Source organism: Paramisgurnus dabryanus, chromosome 13 (genome assembly GCF_030506205.2).
Source record: "Paramisgurnus dabryanus chromosome 13, PD_genome_1.1, whole genome shotgun sequence".
Classification (NCBI taxonomy): Eukaryota; Metazoa; Chordata; class Actinopteri; order Cypriniformes; family Cobitidae; genus Paramisgurnus; species Paramisgurnus dabryanus.
In genome coordinates, this window is record NC_133349.1 from 12,687,983 (window position 1) to 12,710,309 (window position 22,327).

The 22,327-nt window shown below is 39.9% G+C and overlaps 1 protein-coding gene and 1 long non-coding RNA gene across 17 annotated transcripts; both read right to left on the reverse strand.

The window, feature by feature from the left end:
- Positions 1 to 5,302: 5,302 nt before the first annotated feature.
- Positions 5,303 to 22,008, reverse strand: tcea3 (transcription elongation factor A (SII), 3). Of its 16 annotated transcripts, XM_065245240.2 has the most exons (23): positions 21,775 to 22,008; positions 20,855 to 20,917; positions 20,026 to 20,131; positions 19,614 to 19,713; positions 19,274 to 19,432; positions 19,093 to 19,188; positions 18,553 to 18,642; positions 13,305 to 13,388; positions 13,050 to 13,157; positions 12,528 to 12,638; positions 11,339 to 11,428; positions 11,101 to 11,205; positions 10,963 to 11,013; positions 10,586 to 10,645; positions 10,345 to 10,410; positions 10,155 to 10,226; positions 9,282 to 9,341; positions 8,856 to 9,016; positions 8,651 to 8,709; positions 8,368 to 8,520; positions 7,982 to 8,128; positions 6,121 to 6,192; positions 5,303 to 6,025 (listed from the first exon to the last, which is right to left on the reverse strand). In XM_065245240.2, the coding sequence occupies exons 1-23, from the start codon at positions 21,841 to 21,843 to the stop codon at positions 6,017 to 6,019; spliced, it is 2,091 nt and encodes a 696-aa protein (XP_065101312.2). In that variant the 5' UTR covers positions 21,844 to 22,008; the 3' UTR covers positions 5,303 to 6,016. The 16 variants fall into 16 exon arrangements, with proteins under 16 accessions (XP_065101312.2, XP_065101315.2, XP_065101313.2 ...); XM_065245243.2 differs by lacking the exon at positions 19,274 to 19,432; XM_065245241.2 differs by lacking the exon at positions 10,963 to 11,013.
- Positions 14,837 to 18,546, reverse strand: LOC135788928 (uncharacterized). The gene is made up of 3 exons (XR_010547470.1): positions 16,856 to 18,546; positions 16,582 to 16,729; positions 14,837 to 15,863 (listed from the first exon to the last, which is right to left on the reverse strand). It is a non-coding gene; the product is annotated as an uncharacterized lncRNA (long non-coding RNA).
- Positions 22,009 to 22,327: the final 319 nt, after the last annotated feature.

Sequence of the window (22,327 nt, forward strand, 5' to 3'; positions counted from 1 at the left end):
GTGGAGCGTTCGGTAGCGATGCAGTTGTGTCCTGCCGGCGTCTCCTACTGGAAGGACCGTCCGACCCTTCCCTCACAGGCCTGCAGACATTCGTCAGCTCTGACGGAGTCTGCATACCGGGCTTGTGGGGAGGCAGCCTCAGCCATACATGCCATGGCTTTGTTGCAGGTTCATCAGGCTAAGGCTCTGAAGGACCTGCACGAGGGAGGTCACGATTCGGCGGTCTTTAAAGACCTACGTGCGGCTACGGATCTGGCGCTACGTGCGACTAAGACCACCGCACAGGCCGTCGGTCGTGCTATGTCCACTTTGGTGGTCCAGGAGCGCCACCTCTGGCTGTGTCTGGCGGACATGAGAGACGCCGATAAAACCCGGCTCTTGAATGCTCCGGTGTCCCAGACCGGCCTGTTCGGCGAGGCAGTAGAAGACTTCGCACAACAAGTCTCAGCCACCCAGAAGCAGACTGAGGCCCTTGCCAACATCATGCCGCGTCGGAAGAGACCAACACCTGCCCCGTCGACGTCGGCACCTCAGTCTGCCCCTCGCCGAGGGCGTCCTGCAGCGGCGGCCGCCTCCGTTCCTCATCGGGGCCCTCCTAGGAAGCGAGGAACCGGCCGTCAGCAGCCCGCCCCGCCCTCTCAGCCCGCTAAGCCTGGTGGAAAGCGTAAATCCAAGCGGCCCTGAGACGGGCGACCTGGAGGTGGAGGGGATCGCTCTTCGGGAGATGGTGAACGCACCACTCCCCCCCCCCGGAGGAGGACCGGGTGGGGAATCCTTGGTTTTCTTTAATTTCCGTTCCGCCGGCTTTTCAGCCGGTACCCACAAAACCACAAAAAGAGCGAATTCCTCTTCCTCCTCCAGGTCTTCAGAGGCAGCCGGGGGTGACGGATGGGCTCATAACCCTACGTCCTCCCTCTCCTCTTTCGCCAGCGGATGTGTCGAGCGCACCGAGACATCTTCATCAGGGTCTTCTCCGCGCAGCCATCCATCAGCGGAGTCTGGTGAGTGCTCATTTACACAATATACATATCAACGCAGCCCAAGAGAGCGCGTCATCGAGCACCCCTGTTCCGCTCGCCGCGGGTACTACGATCGTGCCGTTAATTCCCCTCGCTCGGTATCTGGAAGCTTGGCAGCAACTTCCCAGCCCGTCGCGTTGGCTTTTACGCACGATCCGTCTCGGCTATGCAATACAATTCGCCCGGCGACCTCCCAAATTTACGAGCATTCGTTTCACTTTAGTGAAACCCGCCGATGCGCACGTACTACGTGCAGAGATTGCCGTCCTATTGGCGAAGGATGCGATCGAGCCGGTTCCTCCAGCCGAGATGAGGTCAGGGTTTTACAGCCCTTACTTTATTGTACCCAAGAAAAGCGGCGGGTTGCGACCGATCCTGGATCTGCGCGTTCTGAATCGAGCACTTCACAAGATGCCGTTCAAAATGCTTACGCAGAAAAACATATTTCAATGCATTCGCCCACAGGATTGGTTTGCAGCCATCGACCTGAAGGACGCGTACTTTCATGTCTCAATACTTCCCCGACACAGGCCGTTTCTTCGCTTTGCGTTCGAGGGTCAGGCATACCAGTACAAAGTCTTACCGTTCGGGCTCTCTCTCTCTCCCCGCGTCTTCACGAAAGTCGCAGAGGGGGCTTTAAAGCCCCTCAGAGAGAGCGGTGTTCGCATCCTGGCATACCTCGACGATTGGCTTATTATAGCACAGTCGCGTCAGATGCTTTGCACCCATCTGGATCGGGTGCTCAAACACCTCGCCCGTCTCGGTCTTCAGGTCAACCGAGAAAAGAGCAAACTGTGTCCTACACAGAAGATCTCTTTTCTCGGCATGGAGTTGGATTCGGTCAATCTTACAGCACGTCTCACGGAGGCGCGCGTTCAGTCGATTCTGGCTTGCTTGAATACATTTTCGGGCAGGACTGCGGTCCCTCTGAAACAATTTCAGAAACTCCTGGGGCATATGGCAGCAGCCGCAGCTGTTACACCGCTCGGTTTGCTACATATGAGACCGCTTCAGCATTGGCTTCACGACCGAGTCCCGAGGAGAGCGTGGCTCACCGGCTTTCACCGTGTCACGATCACACCGAAATGCCGTCTCACTTTCACCCCGTGGTCAGACCCAGCCTTTCTCAGGGCGGGGGTGCCACTAAGGCAGGTCTCCAGACATGCAATAGTATGCACAGATGCCTCCAACACAAGGTGGGGAGCCACGTACGGCGAGCTTGCAGCTTCAGGAGTGTGGACATCACCCCAGCTGCATTGGCACATAAATTGCCGAGAACTGTGGGCTGTATATCTTGCGCTCGTCCGCTTCAGCAGCGAGTTGAGAGGCAAAGATGTATTAGTTCGCACAGACAACATTGCGACTGTTGCGTATATCAATCGCCAAGGCGGAGTGCGCTCTCGTCACATGTCGCATCTCGCCCGCCATCTCCTCTTTTGGAGTCAGAAGAATCTGAGGTCTCTTCGTGCCATTCACATCCCGGGGTCGCTCAACGCAGCGGCAGACGCGCTTTCTCGAGCAGCGCGCCCCGGCGAGTGGCGACTCCACCCTCAGTCGGTCCAGCTGATTTGGAGACGTTTCGGCAGAGCGCAGATAGATCTGTTTGCATCTCCAGAAACAGCCCACTGTCGCCTATTCTATTCACTGAACGAGGGAACACTCGGCGTGGATGCATTGGCACACAGCTGGCCGAGAGGTCTTCGCAAATACGCATTTCCCCCAGTGAGCCTCATTGCGCAAACATTGTGCAAAGTCAGGGAGGACGAGGAGAAAATTATTTTAGTTGCTCCATATTGGGCCACCAGGAGTTGGTTTCCAGAGCTCACTCTCCTCGCGACAGCCCCTCCCTGGAGGATTCCCCTGAAGAGGGACCTTCTGTCTCAAGAAGGGGGCACATTATGGCACCCCCGTCCCGATCTGTGGAACCTCCATGTGTGGTCTCTGGACGGGGCGCGGAGGTTCTAGGTGATTTACCCCAGGCGGTATCTAACACCATAGCTGCAGCGCGAGCGCCGTCTACGAGACAGGCGTATACGCTGAAATGGAACCTGGTTGTTGTGTGGTGTACCTCTCAACGAGAGGACCCCCGAGAATGCTCGATCAGTATTGTGCTTTCATATCTCCAGCACCGCTTGGAGAAGAGGCTGTCACCATCTACTATTAAAGTAGATATCGCGGCAATATCCGCGCATCACGCACCCATAGACGGTAGATCTGTAGGTCAGCACGATCTGGTCATTAGGTTTTTAAGAGGTGCGCGGAGGCTGAATCCTTCACGCCCTCCCTCTATTCCTCCGTGGGACTTGTCCATGGTGCTGAAAGCCCTTCAGCACTGCCCTTTCGAGCCTCTGCTCACGGTGAGCGTCAAGTTTCTCACTATGAAGACTTTGACGCTCCTCGCATTGGCTTCTATTAAAAGGATAGGGGATCTTCATGCATTTTCGGTCAACGATTCGTGCCTTCAGTTCGGGCCGGCTGAATCCAGCGTTACACTGAGACCCCGGCCGGGCTACGTGCCTAAAATTCCCACCACTCCCTTTAGAGATCAGGTGGTGAATTTACAAGCGCTGCCTTTGGAGCAGGCAGACCCAGCCATGGCTTTGTTATGTCCTGTTCGTGCACTACGTGTGTATGTGGATCGTACTCAAAGCTTTCGGACCTCAGAACAGCTCTTTGTCTGCTACGGTGGTCAGCAGAAAGGGAAAGCTGTCACTAAACAGAGGATGTCTCATTGGATTGTAGACACAATCGCCCTGGCGTATGAGAAACAGGGCATTCCTTGCCCCTTTGGTTTGAGAGCCCATTCAACCAGAAGCGTGGCTTCATCTTGGGCTTTGGCTCGTGGTTCCTCACTTGCAGATATTTGTAGAGCTGCTGGCTGGGCGACACCTAATACGTTCACTAGATTTTACAGTGTTCGTGTTGAGCCGGTATCCTCTCGAGTTCTCTCGTCAGATCAGTGAGAGCATCGAGGGACGGCTCCTGTGTCGGCTTGGTGCCTTTCTTTTCGGTGCTGCACGACTGCACCATTATGGAAGGCAGTTAAGGCAAAAACGTTACAAAAAACTGTTTTTTGTCTCCTCCACCGCTTGGTGGCCGATGTTGCGGAGCATCGGCTGCCAGCCTCTCACTGGATGTATCCTTAAGAACCTGGGTGAGGCTAGCGTCCACAATGCGCCCCCTAGTGGTTTCTTTGTGAGTATTCCGTGGAAACTTCTGATTTACCACGTTTCCCTTAGTGGAGTTCATTCTACGCCTCTCTAGTGTACTAAGAGAGAGTATTTTTTATAGACCTCGTGTCTTTTTTATCCATCACCTTAGTGGTAGACCCCTAGAGGGTTTTCTTTCCGCAGCGATCTTAGTCCCGCCTGACGAGTTCGCTTCCCAGTTCGCCTAGTCACTATCGTGGGTTAAGGAACAAGTAGTGACCGGCCTCTGCTTCAACCCCATTTCCGTTCCCTGAATAGGGAGAGTCGGAGGGTTTACGCAGGCACTGGAAGGGTCAGCTTCAGTGGCGCTTTGGTAGGGATTCCCAATTCGTCGGTCACGACGTGACGTCGTAGTGACCGACTGAAAGGGAACGTCTCGGTTACATATGTAACCCTCGTTCCCTGAAGGAAGGGAACGGAGACGTCACGTCCCGTCGCCACAGTTTGCTGTTCCACTGCTGATACCGGCCGGACCCTTTCCTTCTGTCCAGCTTTCTCAGCAAAAAAAATAGCTGATTTGATAACTGCACCTGCCGCTCATTAAATACCTGCGCGGCGGGGCGGCGCCGGCAGATGCAATTATCTGCATGCCAAGTTCATTGGCGTTTTAAAGGTTTCTCGAAGCAGATAGGTCACCCGCGAAGCGGTTCCCAATTCCCAATTCGTCGGTCACGACGTGACGTCTCCGTTCCCTTCCTTCAGGGAACGAGGGTTACATATGTAACCGAGACGTTCTCAATAATTGTTAATATTATTATGTAGAAATTACGAGAGTTAATCTAATATATTACTACACCAAAAAGTTTGTTTTTTCAGTGTAAAATACTAAAAACGCATATGTGATCATGTCTGTATAGACCCAACTAAAGCTATTTTCTGTGATTTATACAGAAATAATGTAAAGAACATTTTGTGAAAATATAACCTTGATATTTTTAATAATATTGACTAAGTGAGGTCATGTCAAAGATCAAAATCAATAAGTGAAATAAAACTGGATGCTCCCAAACTCATAGATTATGAGACTTTAACCTGGATTTTACAAATAAGGTCACACATAATGAAAAATATCAGTCAATGTCACATTTCTTATTTTATTTGTTCCAAGTCTTTGCAGTATTTCTCTACAGCAATTAGATGTGGTTTCCCAGACAGGGCTTATCCTAGTCCCAGACTAAAATGCTTAATTGAGCTGCCTTAATTTAAAAACACTTTGTACAGACATATCTTACCATATATAAGTGCACACCAGTATTGTTTTTTTTTTGTAAAAAAACAACTTAAATGTCCTAATTTAACTAAGGTCTAGTCCTGGATTAATCTAAACCCTGTACGGGAAATCGCCCTATAATGTATCATCGTGATTAAAAATTTTTTTTAATTGCTTTTACTATTGAGCTGCTACATCTGTCAGAGAAAGATTCAAAATTCTGTTTCGTTTTAACATCTGACCCCTAGATTTTAAAAATCTGTGCAACAGACTGACTAATCAGTTTGATCAATTAAAATAAAATAGAAAAATGAAATGTAAAATAAACTCTGGCATTTCATAAAATTGTATAAAAAGTGTAGAATTTACATTTTTTAGGAAATTATTCATGATTTTAATTATGAATATATAGCACCTTTGCTATGTGGTGTACCTCTGTAAAAATTAAAGAGCGAATTTACATATAATAAATTTAGGGCCTGGTAGAATGAAATATATTATTTTCTCTTACAAATGGAAAAAAAATAAAAAGATGAGGAATCCATTATCGTCACTGACGTTTGGGTTCTGGTCAAACGTTAGCAGAACTAGAAAAAAAATGTAAAGATATTTGCATTACTTGCATTGTTCTATATAAACCCAATATATAAAATCATAATAAGTAATAGATAGTTTTTCTGACCTTCCAGCGATTACCACATTCATTGCACAATACAAATGTGGTCATTGGTTCATCAGCACTTCGGGTCTGCACCTGTTGAAGCCCAAAATATTCTTTAGTATATTATCCCTTGGTTTCATAAACAAGGCTTAAGGCTTGTCCTAGACTAAAATACATGTTTGTGCTGTCTCAACTGAACATAACTTGCAATGACAGATCTTAAAATATGCCAGTGCTATTGATTTGTCTCAAGATACACATGCACCAGAAACCAGTTTATAAAAAAAACTCTTTCCCTGCCAGCATTTTTAAAAAAAGTTGCCAGCCAGTGCCAGCATTTCAAAAGTTTAATGTCTTCCAGAAAATGTTCTTTTTAAATATATAAAAATACAATATATCAAATTAAAGAACACACTCTCTGCTTTCAAACAAAGAAGCTTCATCCTACCTTTATTTGTTCTCTTTTTATCACCTCTCAAATATGGGTAGGTATTCTTTAAAAATAATAAATTTTGCGCAAAAAGCTGAGATTATTGTGTTTTTGTGAAGGACTTTTGATAGAGATCAGATTCAGATGATCAAATTATACACAGAGTTCTGCTTAGCCCTAAGGGGTTGCTTCTGGGTTTTATAAATTGGATAAGAGCGCCAACCGATGTATAATAGCAGAAATACGGATTGCCGGAAAAACTCATTGGTAGGGAAAGAGTTAATTTACTGGTTCACCCAAAAATGAAAATAATGTCATTAATGACTAACCCTCATGTCGTTTCAAACTCGTAAGACCTCCGTTCATCTTCGGAACACAGTTTAAGATGTTTTATATTTAGTCTCCACTAAAAATCTACATGTACTGTCCATGTCCAGAAAGGTCATAAAACATCATCAAAGTGGTCCATGTGACATCAGTGGGTCGGTTAGAATGTTGAAGCATCGAAAAATACATTTTGGTCTAAAAATAACAAAGATTACGACTTTATTCAGCATTGTCTTCTCTTCCACGTCTGTTGTGTAGCGCGTGACTAAAGTCACGTGACTGCAGTGACCTGGATGACGTACGACGCGGCTGACGTGTTATCTGGTGCGCCCCAGCTGTTTTGTTTTTTTGTGCCCGGGCTTTGTTTACAGTCTGAGGGAGATGCACGCTGTAAGTTTGAACTTCGCAAACATGTCTGAGGATAACACGTTATCCGTCATCTCACGCATGCGCTTCACAACAGACGCAGAAGAGAAGACAATGCTGAATAAAGTCGTAATTTTTGTTATTTTTGGACCAATATGTATTTTTGATGCTTCAACACATTCTTACTGACCCACTGATGTCACATGGACTACTTTGATGATGTTTTTATCACCTTAGTGGACATGGACAGTATATCGTACGTAGATTTTCAGTGAAGGGTCAACAAGCTCTCGTACTAAATATAAAACATTTTAAACTGTGTTCCGGACCTGAACGGAGGTCTTACGAGTTTGGAACGACATGAGGGTGAGTCATTAATGACATTATTTTCATTTTTGGGTGAACTATCCCTTTAATTTCACTATAAACTAATAAATATGCACTATGTTTGAAGTTCAGTTGGTCGAAAATTAATTTGATGCACTAACTAAAGGTTTTTCGAAGCCTCGCCAAAAGATACAAACTGAAAAGGCTATAACTAGTACTAGTATTAAAGTGATAGCTTGGCCAAAAATAAAAACTACCCCCACTCTCAAGTCATCCAAGATGATAATAAGTCCATTATCTTTCAGACGAACACATTTTCAGTTATTTTAGGAAATGTCCTTGCTCTTTCAAGTTTTATAACAATTGAAAATGGGGTCCATAATGTGAATCCATTCTTTGGGCTTTCCTGAAACTACACGTTTACTGACGCACCTGGTTGTAGGTGCAGTTTTTCTTTCTGCACTTGCCACATTGCAGCAGGTCAGTGGTGGTTCCACCAGTCTTGGCCATCTGATGTTCACGAATGGCCTCCTGGGTCAACACATTCCTCAATTGCTTCAGTTCATCACTGGCCATCTCCTACAACAGCAATAATATAGTCTTACATACAGAAAATGCTTTCTGGTCCAGCAGACAGCTGTTTTGCTAACACTTTATTTGAAAGGCCAATTTTCCAACTTTCATAATAGTACAATCAAAGACAAAGTATGTACTATATAAATACACTGTCCATAGAGCTTTAGCTAAACAACACACCCATCTTTAATATTACCTATGTGGTCAAGTTTAAAAATGTTGAAAACCACACACTGTCCTACCTCAGCAGACATGGTGGCTATGCGTCTCAAATCGATGGCACCAGCCAAGACGTTTTTACGCAGATTGGGATTCTTGGGATCCTTTAGGTTGCTTATGCGGCTGCGAACTCTGTTTTTGTATTTCATATCTGTAGCTTTTATCTCCTGGTAGACATGTAGGCAGAGGAAAGCTAAGGAAATCTCAATTTTAAACAATGTTTTGAAAAGGACACTTAGGCACGTAGGCTGGAAACCACTAAGAATGACAATGCAACTTTAGAAAACAGAAAAAAATTGAAAGGATATGATCCTCGATTTCTGCTGCCATGGTTTCGCAGTTTGTGCCGTAGTCTTTGTAGTCATCTGAGAAGAAAGGACAGAATCATTTTCTGTAATATACTGTTAGCATTGTGCTGGCGTTGATAGCATCATTACAATATACTGTACTGTACATTCACTATATCTAGTGTACGCGTGGGTGTCAAGTGTCAAGTGGTTTTTTTGCATACCATCTGTACGCAAAGCGGCAGCCAGCATTTCAATGCATTTGTCCCTGATGGAATCCCCAGTCTGCAGACGCGGTGACAGAGGACATCCACTAGAGCCGAACGATGGGGACAGGGGGCTTGTGGGTGTCGTTGGTGTCTTCGGGGTCTCTGGTTTACTCTTGCTGTATAGGAAAAAGTAAGCAAAAGTCCTTATTTCACCATCTGACTTTTATTTTTGCACTAGGTAGAGTTACAAATCCACCTGATTATAATTTGTGCTATAGAATATTACAACATAGATTAAAGCAGGCAGAAATTTCTGCATTTTGAGACTTTTCAACACCACAGAGCTTAATGATGCCATTGGCAAAAACACCCTTAGGAGATACAAAACCATATGGTGTTTTGGTACCAGCCTAATGAGTCTACAGTAAATATAGTTCCTGCCTTTCACCAGATTTCTTGGCCTGAGGTGAACTGCCAGACTTCGAGCTAGTCGAGTCTCTCCTAGAGGAATAAAAGATTTAAGTTTATAGCAAACGTTTTATGATGAAGACCAAAATATAGAAAATGTATAACAATTATAACATTAGGGAAACTTTATTCTAAGACTACATTCATGTAAATGTCTGAGTGAAAGGATTAAAAGGTTTGGGGGTAGAAATATGTGACCCAGTCTGTGATTTACTGTTTTCTACATAAAATCATCCTACATAATGTAAAGACAATTCTGTGAAAATATAGGGTAGAGCGGGACACAAACTAATGTCATTAAACTTTTTTTAACTTAGATAAATCATTTGTTACACAATCAACACACACATCTCTGCTACAAATGAACACTTAAAGTTTGTTTGTGGGACCTACTGTTATTGTACAATTACACCAAAAGTGAAAGGAGTGCAAAATGATACATTTAAACAAAAAAATTAGAAAGGCAAAACAAAACAAAACAAAACACTTTTGTTTAAATGTAGCTTAAATAAATTGATTGCAACCACTTACCTTAAAATGTTGAGTAAATTGAATGAATCATTTTTCAGTGTAGTTCAGGACTAATCTAATCCCGGTCTGGCAAACCACCCATAATGATTGATATTGAACATTAACCTAGTCATGTTTCTATACACAGAGCTCAAATTCATTGCATTTTACTGTTGATGAGAGGATATATAAGCCGTCACTATCACCAATACTGATTATCTCTAACTGAAATCAAAATTTAATGCTCTTAATTTCATATTACTTGAATTATGAGACTTCAATCTGAATTTCACAGATAGGGTCACATACAGTATATTACATTAATAGAGTCAGTACCTCTCTAATTTAGGTTCACTGGATTGGCGTTTCAAAAAATGATGGTTTGGCTTGGAGTCAGCCGAGTCCTTACTGCCGTAAAAGAGCCAAACATGTCAAATCTTCATAAAAGGTCTGTTCATCAGTAGTGTTAGGGGTAAAAATAAATACAAAATAACACTGAGCGTTTTTATTTAGCACCAAAACAGACCTGTCTCTCCGTCCATCCAAGCTGAGTTTCCTGGCAGGCTGCTTATTGGAATCTGTTGATTCTTTCCTAGAAATGAAAAAAGAAAAAAAGATAAAAAGCATCCATTTATATTGATTTAATGGATGCGAGGAAAGCATGAGCTTTGTAGCACCATCCTCAACTCTAAAGATAGACAAAAATAATCCAATAAGCTGTTGCTGCCCTCTGTCTTCCTTCAATTGCAAAACACATCTATCCTAACCTCTCAATCTTGATCTTCACAGATGGCCTTTTGAGAGGTTTACTGTCTCTTGGGTCTTTTCTGTAAGAGAAGCATCGTCCCAGCATTACGGGATGGAAACATTTGTCATCTTCACCGCAGGGCATTTGCCAAAAGTAATTAAGCTACGTTTATGCCTTGATACATTCACCCCAAGCAATCTACAGGGCATCAGGGGTTTACATTTAATCAATCCATGCATTCCCTAGGAATCAAACCCACGCTCTACAAAGAGGGACATCTCTTTTTAATCATAGTAGCATTGTGTTAATTCAAAACACTGCACTTTTTCAGTTTTATATAACACTTATGTAAGCGCTATGCAATGATTGCAACCAAGTATTTCTCATGCTTCAGACCTGTCTTTATCGTGCTCAGAGGGCCGCTGCTTCAACTCTGATGCGTCTTTTCTATGGTAAAACATTGTGTGATTAAGAAACAACAATGCACAGACACATCAACATGTTTTCTAGTTCAAACATGAGATTGACCCTAACCTGTCTCTCTCTTTGTCTTTCTTCATGTCTAAAGAGGGGCGTTTTGTAGCAGGCTGAAGATGCAGAGGAACTGGAGGGAGAGGAGCGTTAGGATCCGTCTCTTTTCTAAGCAAAGAAAGCCGCGAGTTAGGTATGAGCAGAAACTCCTACCGAATATATGCGGCTCCGTGTACTACCAAGCTCAGACAGTACAAAATAACGGGTTTGTTTAGTGAAAGACATTGCACCAAGCCCTGACCTCTCTTTCTTCGCCTCTTGTTTCTGAGGGGGATGAAGATGAAATGGTAAGGGAGGAAGAGGGCCATTCGGATCAGGAGCTTTGTTCGTCCTAGTAATAAATATGCAATGTGGTATTACAAAGAGAACAAAGCCACACTCTATACTCTCATGGTCAAGCTGGTTCTAGTTAATTCTGTTACCAATTCATTATCCAACAACCAAACACTTTACATAACAATCTCCACTCTCTGTTGTAAAATGATACCATAATACAGTGAGGAAAATAAGTATTTGAACACCCTGCTATTTTGCAAGTTCTCCTACTTAAAAGTCATGGAGGAGTCTGAAATTGTCATCGTATTTGTATGATACAGCTGCAAATAAGTATTTGAACACCTGTCTATCAGCTAGAATTCTGACCCTCAAAGACCTGTTAGTCTGCATTTAAAATGTCCACCTCCACTCCATTTATTATCCTAAATTAGATGCACCTGTTTGAGGTTGTTAGCTGCATTAAGACACCTGTCCACCCCATACAATCATTAAGAATCCAACTACTGACATGGCCAAGACCAAAGAGCTGTCCAAAGACACTAGAGACAAAATTGTACACCTCCACAAAGCTGGAAACGGCTACAGGGAAATTGCCAAGCAGCTTGGTGAAAAAAGGTCCACTGCTGGAGCAATCATTAGAAAATGGAAGAAGCTAAAAATGACTGTCAATCTCCCTCGGACTGGGGCTCCATGCAAGATCTCACCTCGTGGGGTCTCAATGAACTTAAGAAAGGTGAGAAATCAGCCCAGAACTACACGGGAGGAGCTGGTCAATGACCTGAAAAGAGCTGGGACCACCGTTTCCAAGGTTACTGTTGGTAATACACTAAGACGTCATGGTTTGAAATCATGCATGGCATGGAAGGTTCCCCTGCTTAAACCAGCACATGTCCAGGCCCGTCTTAAATTTGCCAATGCCCATTTGGAAGATCCAGAGGAGTCATGGGAGAAAGTCATGTGGTCAGATGATAGATTATGACTCTCACAGTGTACATGCACCTACGATGACAATTTCAGCCCCCTCCATGATTTCTAAGTGGTAGAACTTGCAAAATAGCAGGGTGTTCAAATACTTATTTTCCTCAATGTATTTTACATTGTGTTCCTTCACAAAAAAAAAAAAACATTTAGTCGCTAACTGACAACACTCTAACCTTTCTTTGGGTGACTCTACTGATGGACGTTTGAGAGGAAGAAGAGGAGGAGAATGCTGAGGTGCAGAATGATGAAGAGCAGATGAAGGGAAAGTTTCAAGTGCATCTTTCCTGTAGATATAAATATACATTGTTGATGCTAAATATTTACTACCATTGCTAAATGAGTCTTTTGCATATCCTAAATGTTTTAATTGAACTGTTTACACGGCTGTCTGGTACATGTGATTAATTATTAATGTTGTAATATTGTTGAAGTGTGTCTTAGATTGATTGTTTTCTACATAATCTATTTTTTTAGCAGAAGCCTTGAAATAATCTATACATGAGATAAATAATTCAAACTCAATCAATATTTCATGCCCGTTTTTCCTTAAACTGTAATAAACAGGATGATGGACAGCCAGCCAATCATTACCATCGTACAAACCCTTTGTATCTTAATCACCCTGTCTGGGTTTTTGTGATTACTGGTTGGCTGTATGTTATCTTTGACACTTTCTCATTAGTGTATTCCCTGACCTCTCTTTCTTCACCTCTGATGAACGCTTAGGGATAGGAATAGGAGGAGGAGGAGGAAGTTGAAGATGAGGAGGATGCGGATGGTGAAGAGGATTAGGAGCATCTCTCCTGTACAAAGAAAACGTCTCATTGATCATTAAGTGGGTTGACAATTTGATAATGAGAGATGACGGAGAGATCAACTGCTAAAGTCAAACAATGTTGCGGATATGAAAGCAGGCATTCAATGCATGCAATGCTGTTGCAGTATCTAACCTGTCTTTCTTTCCATCTGTGATGGGACGTTTGGGAACAGGAGATTGAAGAGAACGAGAATGTAAAGAGCCCACTGTGTCTTTTCTGTACAGGAAATGCAAAGATCCACAACCAACATTTATTACTCCAGATCTACAGTACATGCCATCAGGTACTGGGATGGTATCCGTTAAAAAGGTCCCAATATATGTACCATTTAGGTACAGTATACATTTTATGTACCTTTGAGGTACTAATATGCACCATTTAGGTATAAAGGTGTACTTTGTAAAAGGGTAAAAAAAGGACCTTTTGAACCTTTATTTTTGAGAGTGTATCTGATATGAAAGATAATCAACAACAAAATTTTGCACTAATAATTATTGGTTGGATTTTGAAAAACAGGCATTTCATACCTATATAGAGACACATCTGAATTAGAAGAAATTTCTTAGATTTGCTGAGAAACTAGCAACACCCATTGGTTAAAGGAATAGTTTACTGAAAAAGGAAAATTCTGTCATTATTTACTCACCCTTAAAAGGGACATATCACTTTTTTTAAGATGTTAAATAAATCTTTGGTGTCCCCAGAGTACGTATGTGAAATTCTAGCTAAAAATACCATATAGATTTATTATAGCATGTTAAAATTGGCACTTTAAAGGTGTGAATAAAAATGTGGCATTTTTGGGTGTGTCCCTTTAAATGCAAATAAGCTGATCGCTGCACTAAATGGTAGTGCCGTGGTTGGATAGTGCAGAATAAGGGGCGGTATTATCCCCTTCTGACATCAGGGAGCCAAATTTCAATGACCTATTTTTTTCACATGCTTGCAGAGAATGGTTTACCAAAACTAAGTTACTGGGTTGATCTTTTTCACATTTTATAATTTGATAGAAGCACTGAGGACCCAATTATAGCACTTTTTTCACAGATTTTGCAAGCCTGTGTACATTTCTTTGTTCTGCTGAACACAGATAAAGATACTCAAAAAAGTCATTGGTGCCCCAGATTTGCTTGGTTACAAACATTCTTATACATAATACACCTTTACATAAAATATTTTTCCTTTTTGTTCAGCAGAACAAAGAAATTAGTTTGTAACAACCTGAGGGTGAGTAAATGATGGCAGAATTTTCATTTTTCGGTGAATTATACCTTTAAGAATTAAATAGTCTTGTGGGCATTGGTGAAAACTTAAGGTTATTTTACACTGAAAAAAAAAATCCTTTCAATTTACGTAATTTTAATGTGTACATCGGTCCCACATAATCCGATTGTGTTAAACCAACATAATTTTACTCATTTAATTTTTATGTGTCAGACCAAAACATTTTAATTGTTTCAAGTAGTCTAATATAAATATGTTGACTCAAAGTGCTATTTCTCTTTACTATAACACATTTATTTTGTAATGTTTAAGTAATTTTATTATGTAAGGGGACTAGATTTTCATCTGTAATTCCAACATGCTTTTTTAATGCTTATATTATGGGATTATGTAACTCTAAAGCAATTTCATTATGTTTCTGGCACCAGAATAATCATCCATAATTATCCAAATGTTATTTATTTCTTTTTTAAATACAAAATACATTTGCATTGGCATAAAAAGCAAAGAGTTTTAAACAAAAGTTTAGTGATATTGAGGCAAACCACTGCTTTCAGATCATCAATTCATTTAAATCACTACACATTAATTCAACAACAGTCAATAACTATTACAACAATCAGCACATGCAGTACATACAAAGGGGCAATTTCCCAAACAGGTTGTAGATTAATCCATGACTAGGCCCTAGTTATATTAGGATATTTTTTACAAAAAAAGTTTACAAACAAACCTACCTTACAAAAACAACACTGGAGTACATCTTGAGACAAAACAATGGCACTGATATATGTCAAGATATGTCAGTGCAATATGTTTTCAAATTAAGGCATTGCAAAAGTCTGGGACTAGAAAAAGCCCCATCTGTAAAACTGACCCAAATGTTTAAAATAGTTACTATCACAGTAGATTTAGAAGTGCTAAAGCACAAACACTGCATTCCAAAGAGACATGCAAAACAGTAAGTACTATTATTTTTTAAATGGATTTACAAACTGGAAAATATCAATCCTTCAGAAAGTCAGAGCTACAGCATTTGTATAAACTGATAATCAAAGATTCAACAAAAACAAAATACAACAACCATTTCCAAAATCAACTCTGAGCAGAAAACTGTTCATGTTTTAATAAGGAAAAAACACTTAAAACAGATAAATAAAAAGAACATAAATGAGCAGCACAGTCTTTCTAATCCTTTCACTGAAAGAAACGGTTCGTTAAAGTTACGCTCAATGCAGTTCCATTAAAATCTTTTGGATTTCTTCAAAAATAAAGCAGAGATCAGGATAGCTCAGGTTTAAGGCATACATCAGCTCAAACAACATGGCACGATGTTGCAACACCTTCATGCCTTCCAGGACTATACAAAGATCCTCTTCTTCATCACAAGAAGCATGTTGTTTGAGAGCACAAATCCCAACAGTGGTGTCTTCAAATGACCTCACTGATGCTGACTTCATCCATGCCCTGTACAAAACAGACAAATGTAGTTAAAGAAACAGAAAAAAAGTTACTGTTACAATAAAAGTGTCATTGGAAATTAGTACAATGCAAACAAATATAAATGTAAGTATACAGACCCATGTGCATTGCCACAGCATGTTACAATTGGTTACAAATATATGGGTTACAAAGCAAGGCAGCTGCACTGTCCACTGCTCCAGGTGTGTGTGCGTGTTTACTAGACTGGAATGAGTTAAATAAAGAGGCCACATTTCCAGTGTGTGCTACCATACCTGACAATCACAGCAAAAGTGAATTATGTCATTTTCTCACTGTCATGTTGTTATAAACCTGTATAAATGTCTTTGTTCTGATGAACACGAAGGAAGACATTTATTTTGAGGAATGTTTGCAACCAAACTGTTCATTAGCCCCATTCACTTCCATAGTATTATATTTCCCCACTATGGAAGTGAATGGGGCTTATGATTGGTTTGGGAACAAACATTCCTCAAAATATCTTCCTTAAGTGTTCATCAGAACAAAGACATTTATAAAGGTTTGTAACAACATGATAGGGAGTAAGTGATGAGAATTTTTATTTTTGGGTGAACTATCCCTTTAAATCTTCCCAGGTGTTTTAATGACCCTTGTGCCAAAAGATGTAACTAAAACATACTACATTTTCTGTACTTCCAACAATGTTTACACATTTTTATGTCTATGAATCTATATTACTTACTTCTGTCATTTGATCATTCATTGTTTGAAGTCTTTTTGCTAGCTGTCCTCCTTTCTGATAGAAGAGTTTCGTCAGGTTTTTGGATTGGAGGTCCAGGTGACACGCAGGAACATAAGACAGTAGTGATTCTTTTAAATTCAGCATTTATCTGAAAACAAATTAACCAACCATTGTATATTTGAGTACTGCGAGTCAAAGAATAATACATGTATATTAGTTACAAAAATAAGATTTAGCTCCTAACAGCAGTAAAACAGTGATAGGAATTACTTACCAATGCTTTTGAGTGTGTAGCGCATGCAAGGATGATGGACCTATAAGAGGAAATATTCAGAGGTGAAATCAACACACAACCTCAAATGATGAAGGTCACACATACACAGAGCAATAATGAAATAAGTATTATATCTGTCATAGGACGCAATTTTGGACAAAATGAGATCTTAAAACAAGGTGCTCTTCTGAAAACGTCAGCTTTAAGGTGTGGCACTTCAAAGCAATTTTTTCAGTTAATATACCAGACGTCACGCGAGATATTTAAAAAAGCTTTTTCTAATAGAATCAAGTGTTGCTCGTGGCGTAGTGAAGTCACGAATAACTGACGCGGGTCTGTTCATCTGATTAAGCAGACAGTTTGTTTCATACGCAATGTCATTATTAATGTAGTCAATTGATATCATCTGGTAAATTACTTACATGGATAACGTTACTCTGGACAGAATAACGTTTGGTTAGCGTTTTATTTGTCCTGAACCGTTTCCATAGAACAACTGAGTAAAAAGTGCCTCAAAAGTCAACTCAAATCTGACAGTTTTCAACTCGGATAAAACTACCAAACGTGAAATAACGTTATACAGCTGACATTTTTAAAACGCTGTTTTTCTTTATGAGCCTTACACTTACTGACTGACTGACTGACTGACTGACTGACTGACTGTAACGTTAACTTATTCCACCAACATCCTCCAAACTCATTTTTACTACAAGTCATTGCAATGGCTACATATTGTAAAAAAACTGTCTATCTAGTGAAGATATATCACGTATAAAGTGAACATAAATAAATAATAGAACTTACTTTAATAACGTGATGTCCGTCTGAGAGAGTTCTTCTGACTGACTGCTGCTGAGTCTTCATTTTGGCGCCCAAAACAAACGATCTTTATTCTTCTTTTATGGCGATTGACGTCCTTTTTATTGAGCGTTACTGCCACCTTCTGTTTAGGAGGTGCCATTTTGTGTGCAAACTCAATTTTATTGCTTTAAGTATTCAATTCAATCATTTTTAATCAATGTGAGAATAATGTGTTCATTTTACATTCAAACAAAACATTTTCATCATAATCAATTAAATTATGTTTACACAAGGAATATAAATATTTTGTGTTGCATATACATGTTTATTTTATTTAAATTCAAAGACCCACCAAGTCCATTTTTTTCAGTGTAGAGGTGGATCAGGTTATTAAACAGATTTTTTACTCACCCTTAGGTCATCGGCTATGTTTGTGACATTTTTCTCCAGTAGAACAATATTATGTTAATAATGTTGTACATAACATTTAATTTCTTGCAAAAACTGATCGATTGGGTTCACAAGACGTCAATATGCCCCCAGGTGTCGTGGGGATTACTTTTGTATTGGATAGATCTGCTTTTTCAACTTTCAAAGTGGTGGAACCATTGAATTTATGAATCAGAGCACTAGGGTTTCTGCAAAATATCTTCTTTATTGTTCTACTGAAGAAAAAATGTCACCAACATATCGGATGGGCTGAGGGTAGAGTAAATAAACAGCAAATTTTTATTTTTGGGTGAACTATACTTACAAATTTAAACAAACACTTTTTCTTCTGCAATAATGTGCATTTAAGAATCATCAATCATTTATGAACCAAATTAAATAATTAAATGTGACCAATCAGAAAAACTTTTATGTCCAAGCATACAAAATGACAAACAGGCTCTGACCTCTCTTTCTTTACATCTGTGGATGTGCGTCTATGAGGAGGGTGAAAATTGAGAGAAGCAGGAGGGAAAAAATCAACAGGAGCGTCTTTCCTAAACAAAAGTGAAAGTTTAACAAGTTGTTGCTCTGCTTGTGTGCAAGTGAAAGAAACAATGATTGAATGCATGCCGGCATACAGGAACCACACTGACAATAAAGGTTCCTTAACCATGCTAAACAGACAAACTTTGACTCCTTGTTCTAGCCGATCATATGAGATAAGCAGCATTTATTATGCAACGTTATGACTGGAGTGCTTTCATGCATAAAGTAATATTTAATTGTATTTAACCAATCAAAAGAGCAATAAGCAAACAGAGTGTAAGTCCAAGCATGCAAACATCACTTGTTACTGTAAAATTTCAGAGGAAACAAACAACCATAATGAAACACTTAGACAATCAACCTAATAATACGGTTGCATGATTTCTTGTGTGATGCAAGCGCCTCTTCCTGACCACATTCACTTCAAAACAGCAGATGACTCAAGCGCAAACCCTAACCTCTCCCTCTTCACTTCCACAGCTGGAGGACACTTAGGGGGCAGAGTCGAATGCGTCAGCGGGGACGGGACAAGATCACTGTTCAATGCCTCTTTCCTAAACAAAATGCAAAGAGCTCCTCAATCTCTGGCACTGTTTTGGAGGGTTGAAGAACAATGTAACCAGCGGAGAGGCATCTCACCTCTCACACTCTGGTTTATTGTTTAAAGACTGTTTCTCTTTTTTGTGGATGTTATTCTGCTGATCTTTCCTAAGCTGGGCATCTTGTTTCTCTCCTCTGTGCTTCTCTTCGAGTTTCTGGTTTAAGTCTGTTTTAATTTCGGTTGTTGACCTTCGTGGACTGACGAGATAAACAGGTTATACCCCATGATGAAAAGCACAAGTCTTTGCTTACTTTGGCTTCTGTGTATTTTATTGTTTGTATAAATAATAGTCCTTGGTCTTATCTATTTCCAGAAGCTTTAAATTGCACTTTACAAAATGTCTGGAATGGAAGACCTCCATGTCATCAATAAACATACCTTATCTCTCTCTCAGGAGAAGTCCTGTTGGGTGACCCTGGCTTGGTCGGATGATTACCATTGTTCACCTCATTTGGTTTTTCAGACTTTTGAGCTGATTCTGATTAAAAAAAGGGAATAAAACTGAATCAGGTTTTCCTCATCCTAGTTTGTAAGTTTTATAACCTAATGCTATCATAATAAGCATTTTCATGTATTCAAATTAGACAGCTGCTGGTCTTGACAGGTACAGTAGGTCTTTTATGTTTGAAACAGATTTTCTTTAATCTTTTGACAGCATAGAAAAGCTAAACCTTAATTTTAAATATTTTAATATTTATATGCACATAACACAATATGTGCAATATGAAACATGTTAAATACGATTTGGTCTAAATTTAATCTGGTACAAAAAAACAACAATTGCTCCCACCTAAAAGCTTCTTCCAGTTTTTTATAAGAATCTTTGCCAAGTTGATAACATCTTCATCTGTGCAATGTTTTCTTATTCCATTCACAGACATCCCAATTCTTGTATCCTGTAAACAAGTAAACATCTTTAAAGTTAGATCAACTAATGCTAAAGAAATCAGATATAATAATCGTACGGACTTAGTACTAACTGATGTACTTACACCAACAGATAATTGAATAATTTGGTAATACAACAGACCTGTTTATATTTTAGAAATCATTTTTGCACTTTAAACTGCTTTTTGAGCTTGATTAAATTGCATTAAACTTTAATGTTAACTACATCCTACAATCCTACAGACAATTATATGTATATATCAATTGGAAATACTAATGCACAACTTTCCTAATGTACAATTTTCATCCATTTGATACATTTCCTGTTTTCTATCATGTTTTTTCCTTATTTCTTTAATGTTTTTATGTCTCTACTGTACTGTTTGTTCTAATATGTATTTTCTGTAAATGTGCAACAATCCAAATTGTGAAAAGCACTATAGAAACAAATCCGAACTGAATTAGAGCAATTTTAAACATTTATATAATGCTTAAAGAGGCATTTAGCTCTGAAAAGCTGTTTTCAATTACATTTAAGTCCACAGTACATTTATTCATTACCAGATTCTATTATCTACTTACAAACAAGTGACTTGCAAATAAGGGAGAATGGTTTGTCTTGCAATGCTGCATTTCGTTGTGCCATCCAACCTTGAAATGTGGTTGTTTTGCAGCTATGTGGTCCAAGGGATCAATAAAGTAAGTCTATAAAATTGATATAGCAGACATACCTGAAGTAGCTTCAGTGTCATGTTGAAACTTTTCAGTTCTCTCAGAAGATCTAGAGCCCCATCCTAAATAGATAGCAGGGATGCATAGAATATTATACACAAATATGAAACATAATTTTTCCAACGTATTAACTTGAATAATGTTTTTGAAATGCATGACTTGGACTGAATAATGAGAAAAAGCAGCCAATATAAACGCAGAATAGATGGGAACTTAATTAAAACTTTTAAAAAGCATTTTAGGATGATGCAATGCTAAAAGTACATTTCTGCAGATTAAAGGCAAGGGTGACGAAAATGTCAATATATAAAAAAGGATTTTTTTGGAATTTTTTTATTCACAAAATAGTTACATCTGTGTTATTACATACTTTTGATGAGTTTATTATTATTCTAAAATGTGGTAAAAATATAAATAAAAGGAATCAATAATCCTACACTTTTGTAGTGAATCCATTGTAATGCATAAATAAACGAAGTTCTGTGCACATGCGCGTAGGAAAAAAACAGACACGCCTCCACGACCTTGTGCTATTTACTACGAGGAAACGCATACGAGCTTTTTAAAATATTATTAAAAATCTGTAGTGCATAAACATGCCTGCAAACCCTCAATTTGTGATAACGCCCGTTTGTTCTTCCTTACTTAAAAACTTAATACATTTAAGTTTAAATGTGCGCAACGTTAGCCTAACACCTGTCCTGTCACATATGCGTCTCTGCAGTCCTACACATTACTATCACTTTCACAACAAAACTGCGCGTGCTGCACGCCTGTAACTGTTATGTATATTAAACCTGCCATAAAAGCTCACAAGCAACAAAAAAAAACTATCAAAACCACACAAACAAGCAACACGTGTAAAATTTGCACGAAATAACAAACAAACAAACAGTGTAAAACTTTGCGTCAATCTCACCATGTTATTTCTAGACACCATCTTGTCCAGCTTTTTAGCAATCCGCAACAGATCCTGCTCTCGCGACATCGTGTAATCATTAATTACAGTGTAAGTACAATGAGATTATGTTTGTAACAACTTTATTTCATGTATTGTTTAATAAGAAATCGAAATGTACGAAGTTTTGTTCCCACGCATAAGTTGTTCGTGCACGGTCAGTTGAGTCGAGGGGGCGGGGCCTTCAAAACAGTCGGAGCCGTCAATCAAAACCTTCTGGATTTATAACAGTGCCTAAATATAGATGTTAACACAGGAGGATGAAGGTTCGGGGTAAATTTTAGCAGGAACATACTAAGGTTAACGGAGCACCTAAGGTATTATGTGTCAGTTTACACAGGTTACAAATGTAGCACATTAGCATATACATATTAATAATTAATGTTTTAAAATGTTTAATATTTAATGCACATTTTCAAGTTAGGCTACTTATAAACAAATCTAGTCAAAGCAGATCGTTGTGTTGGGAAAGTTTTTAGATTGCACATTTACAACTTGAGCAGCAGATGTCAGC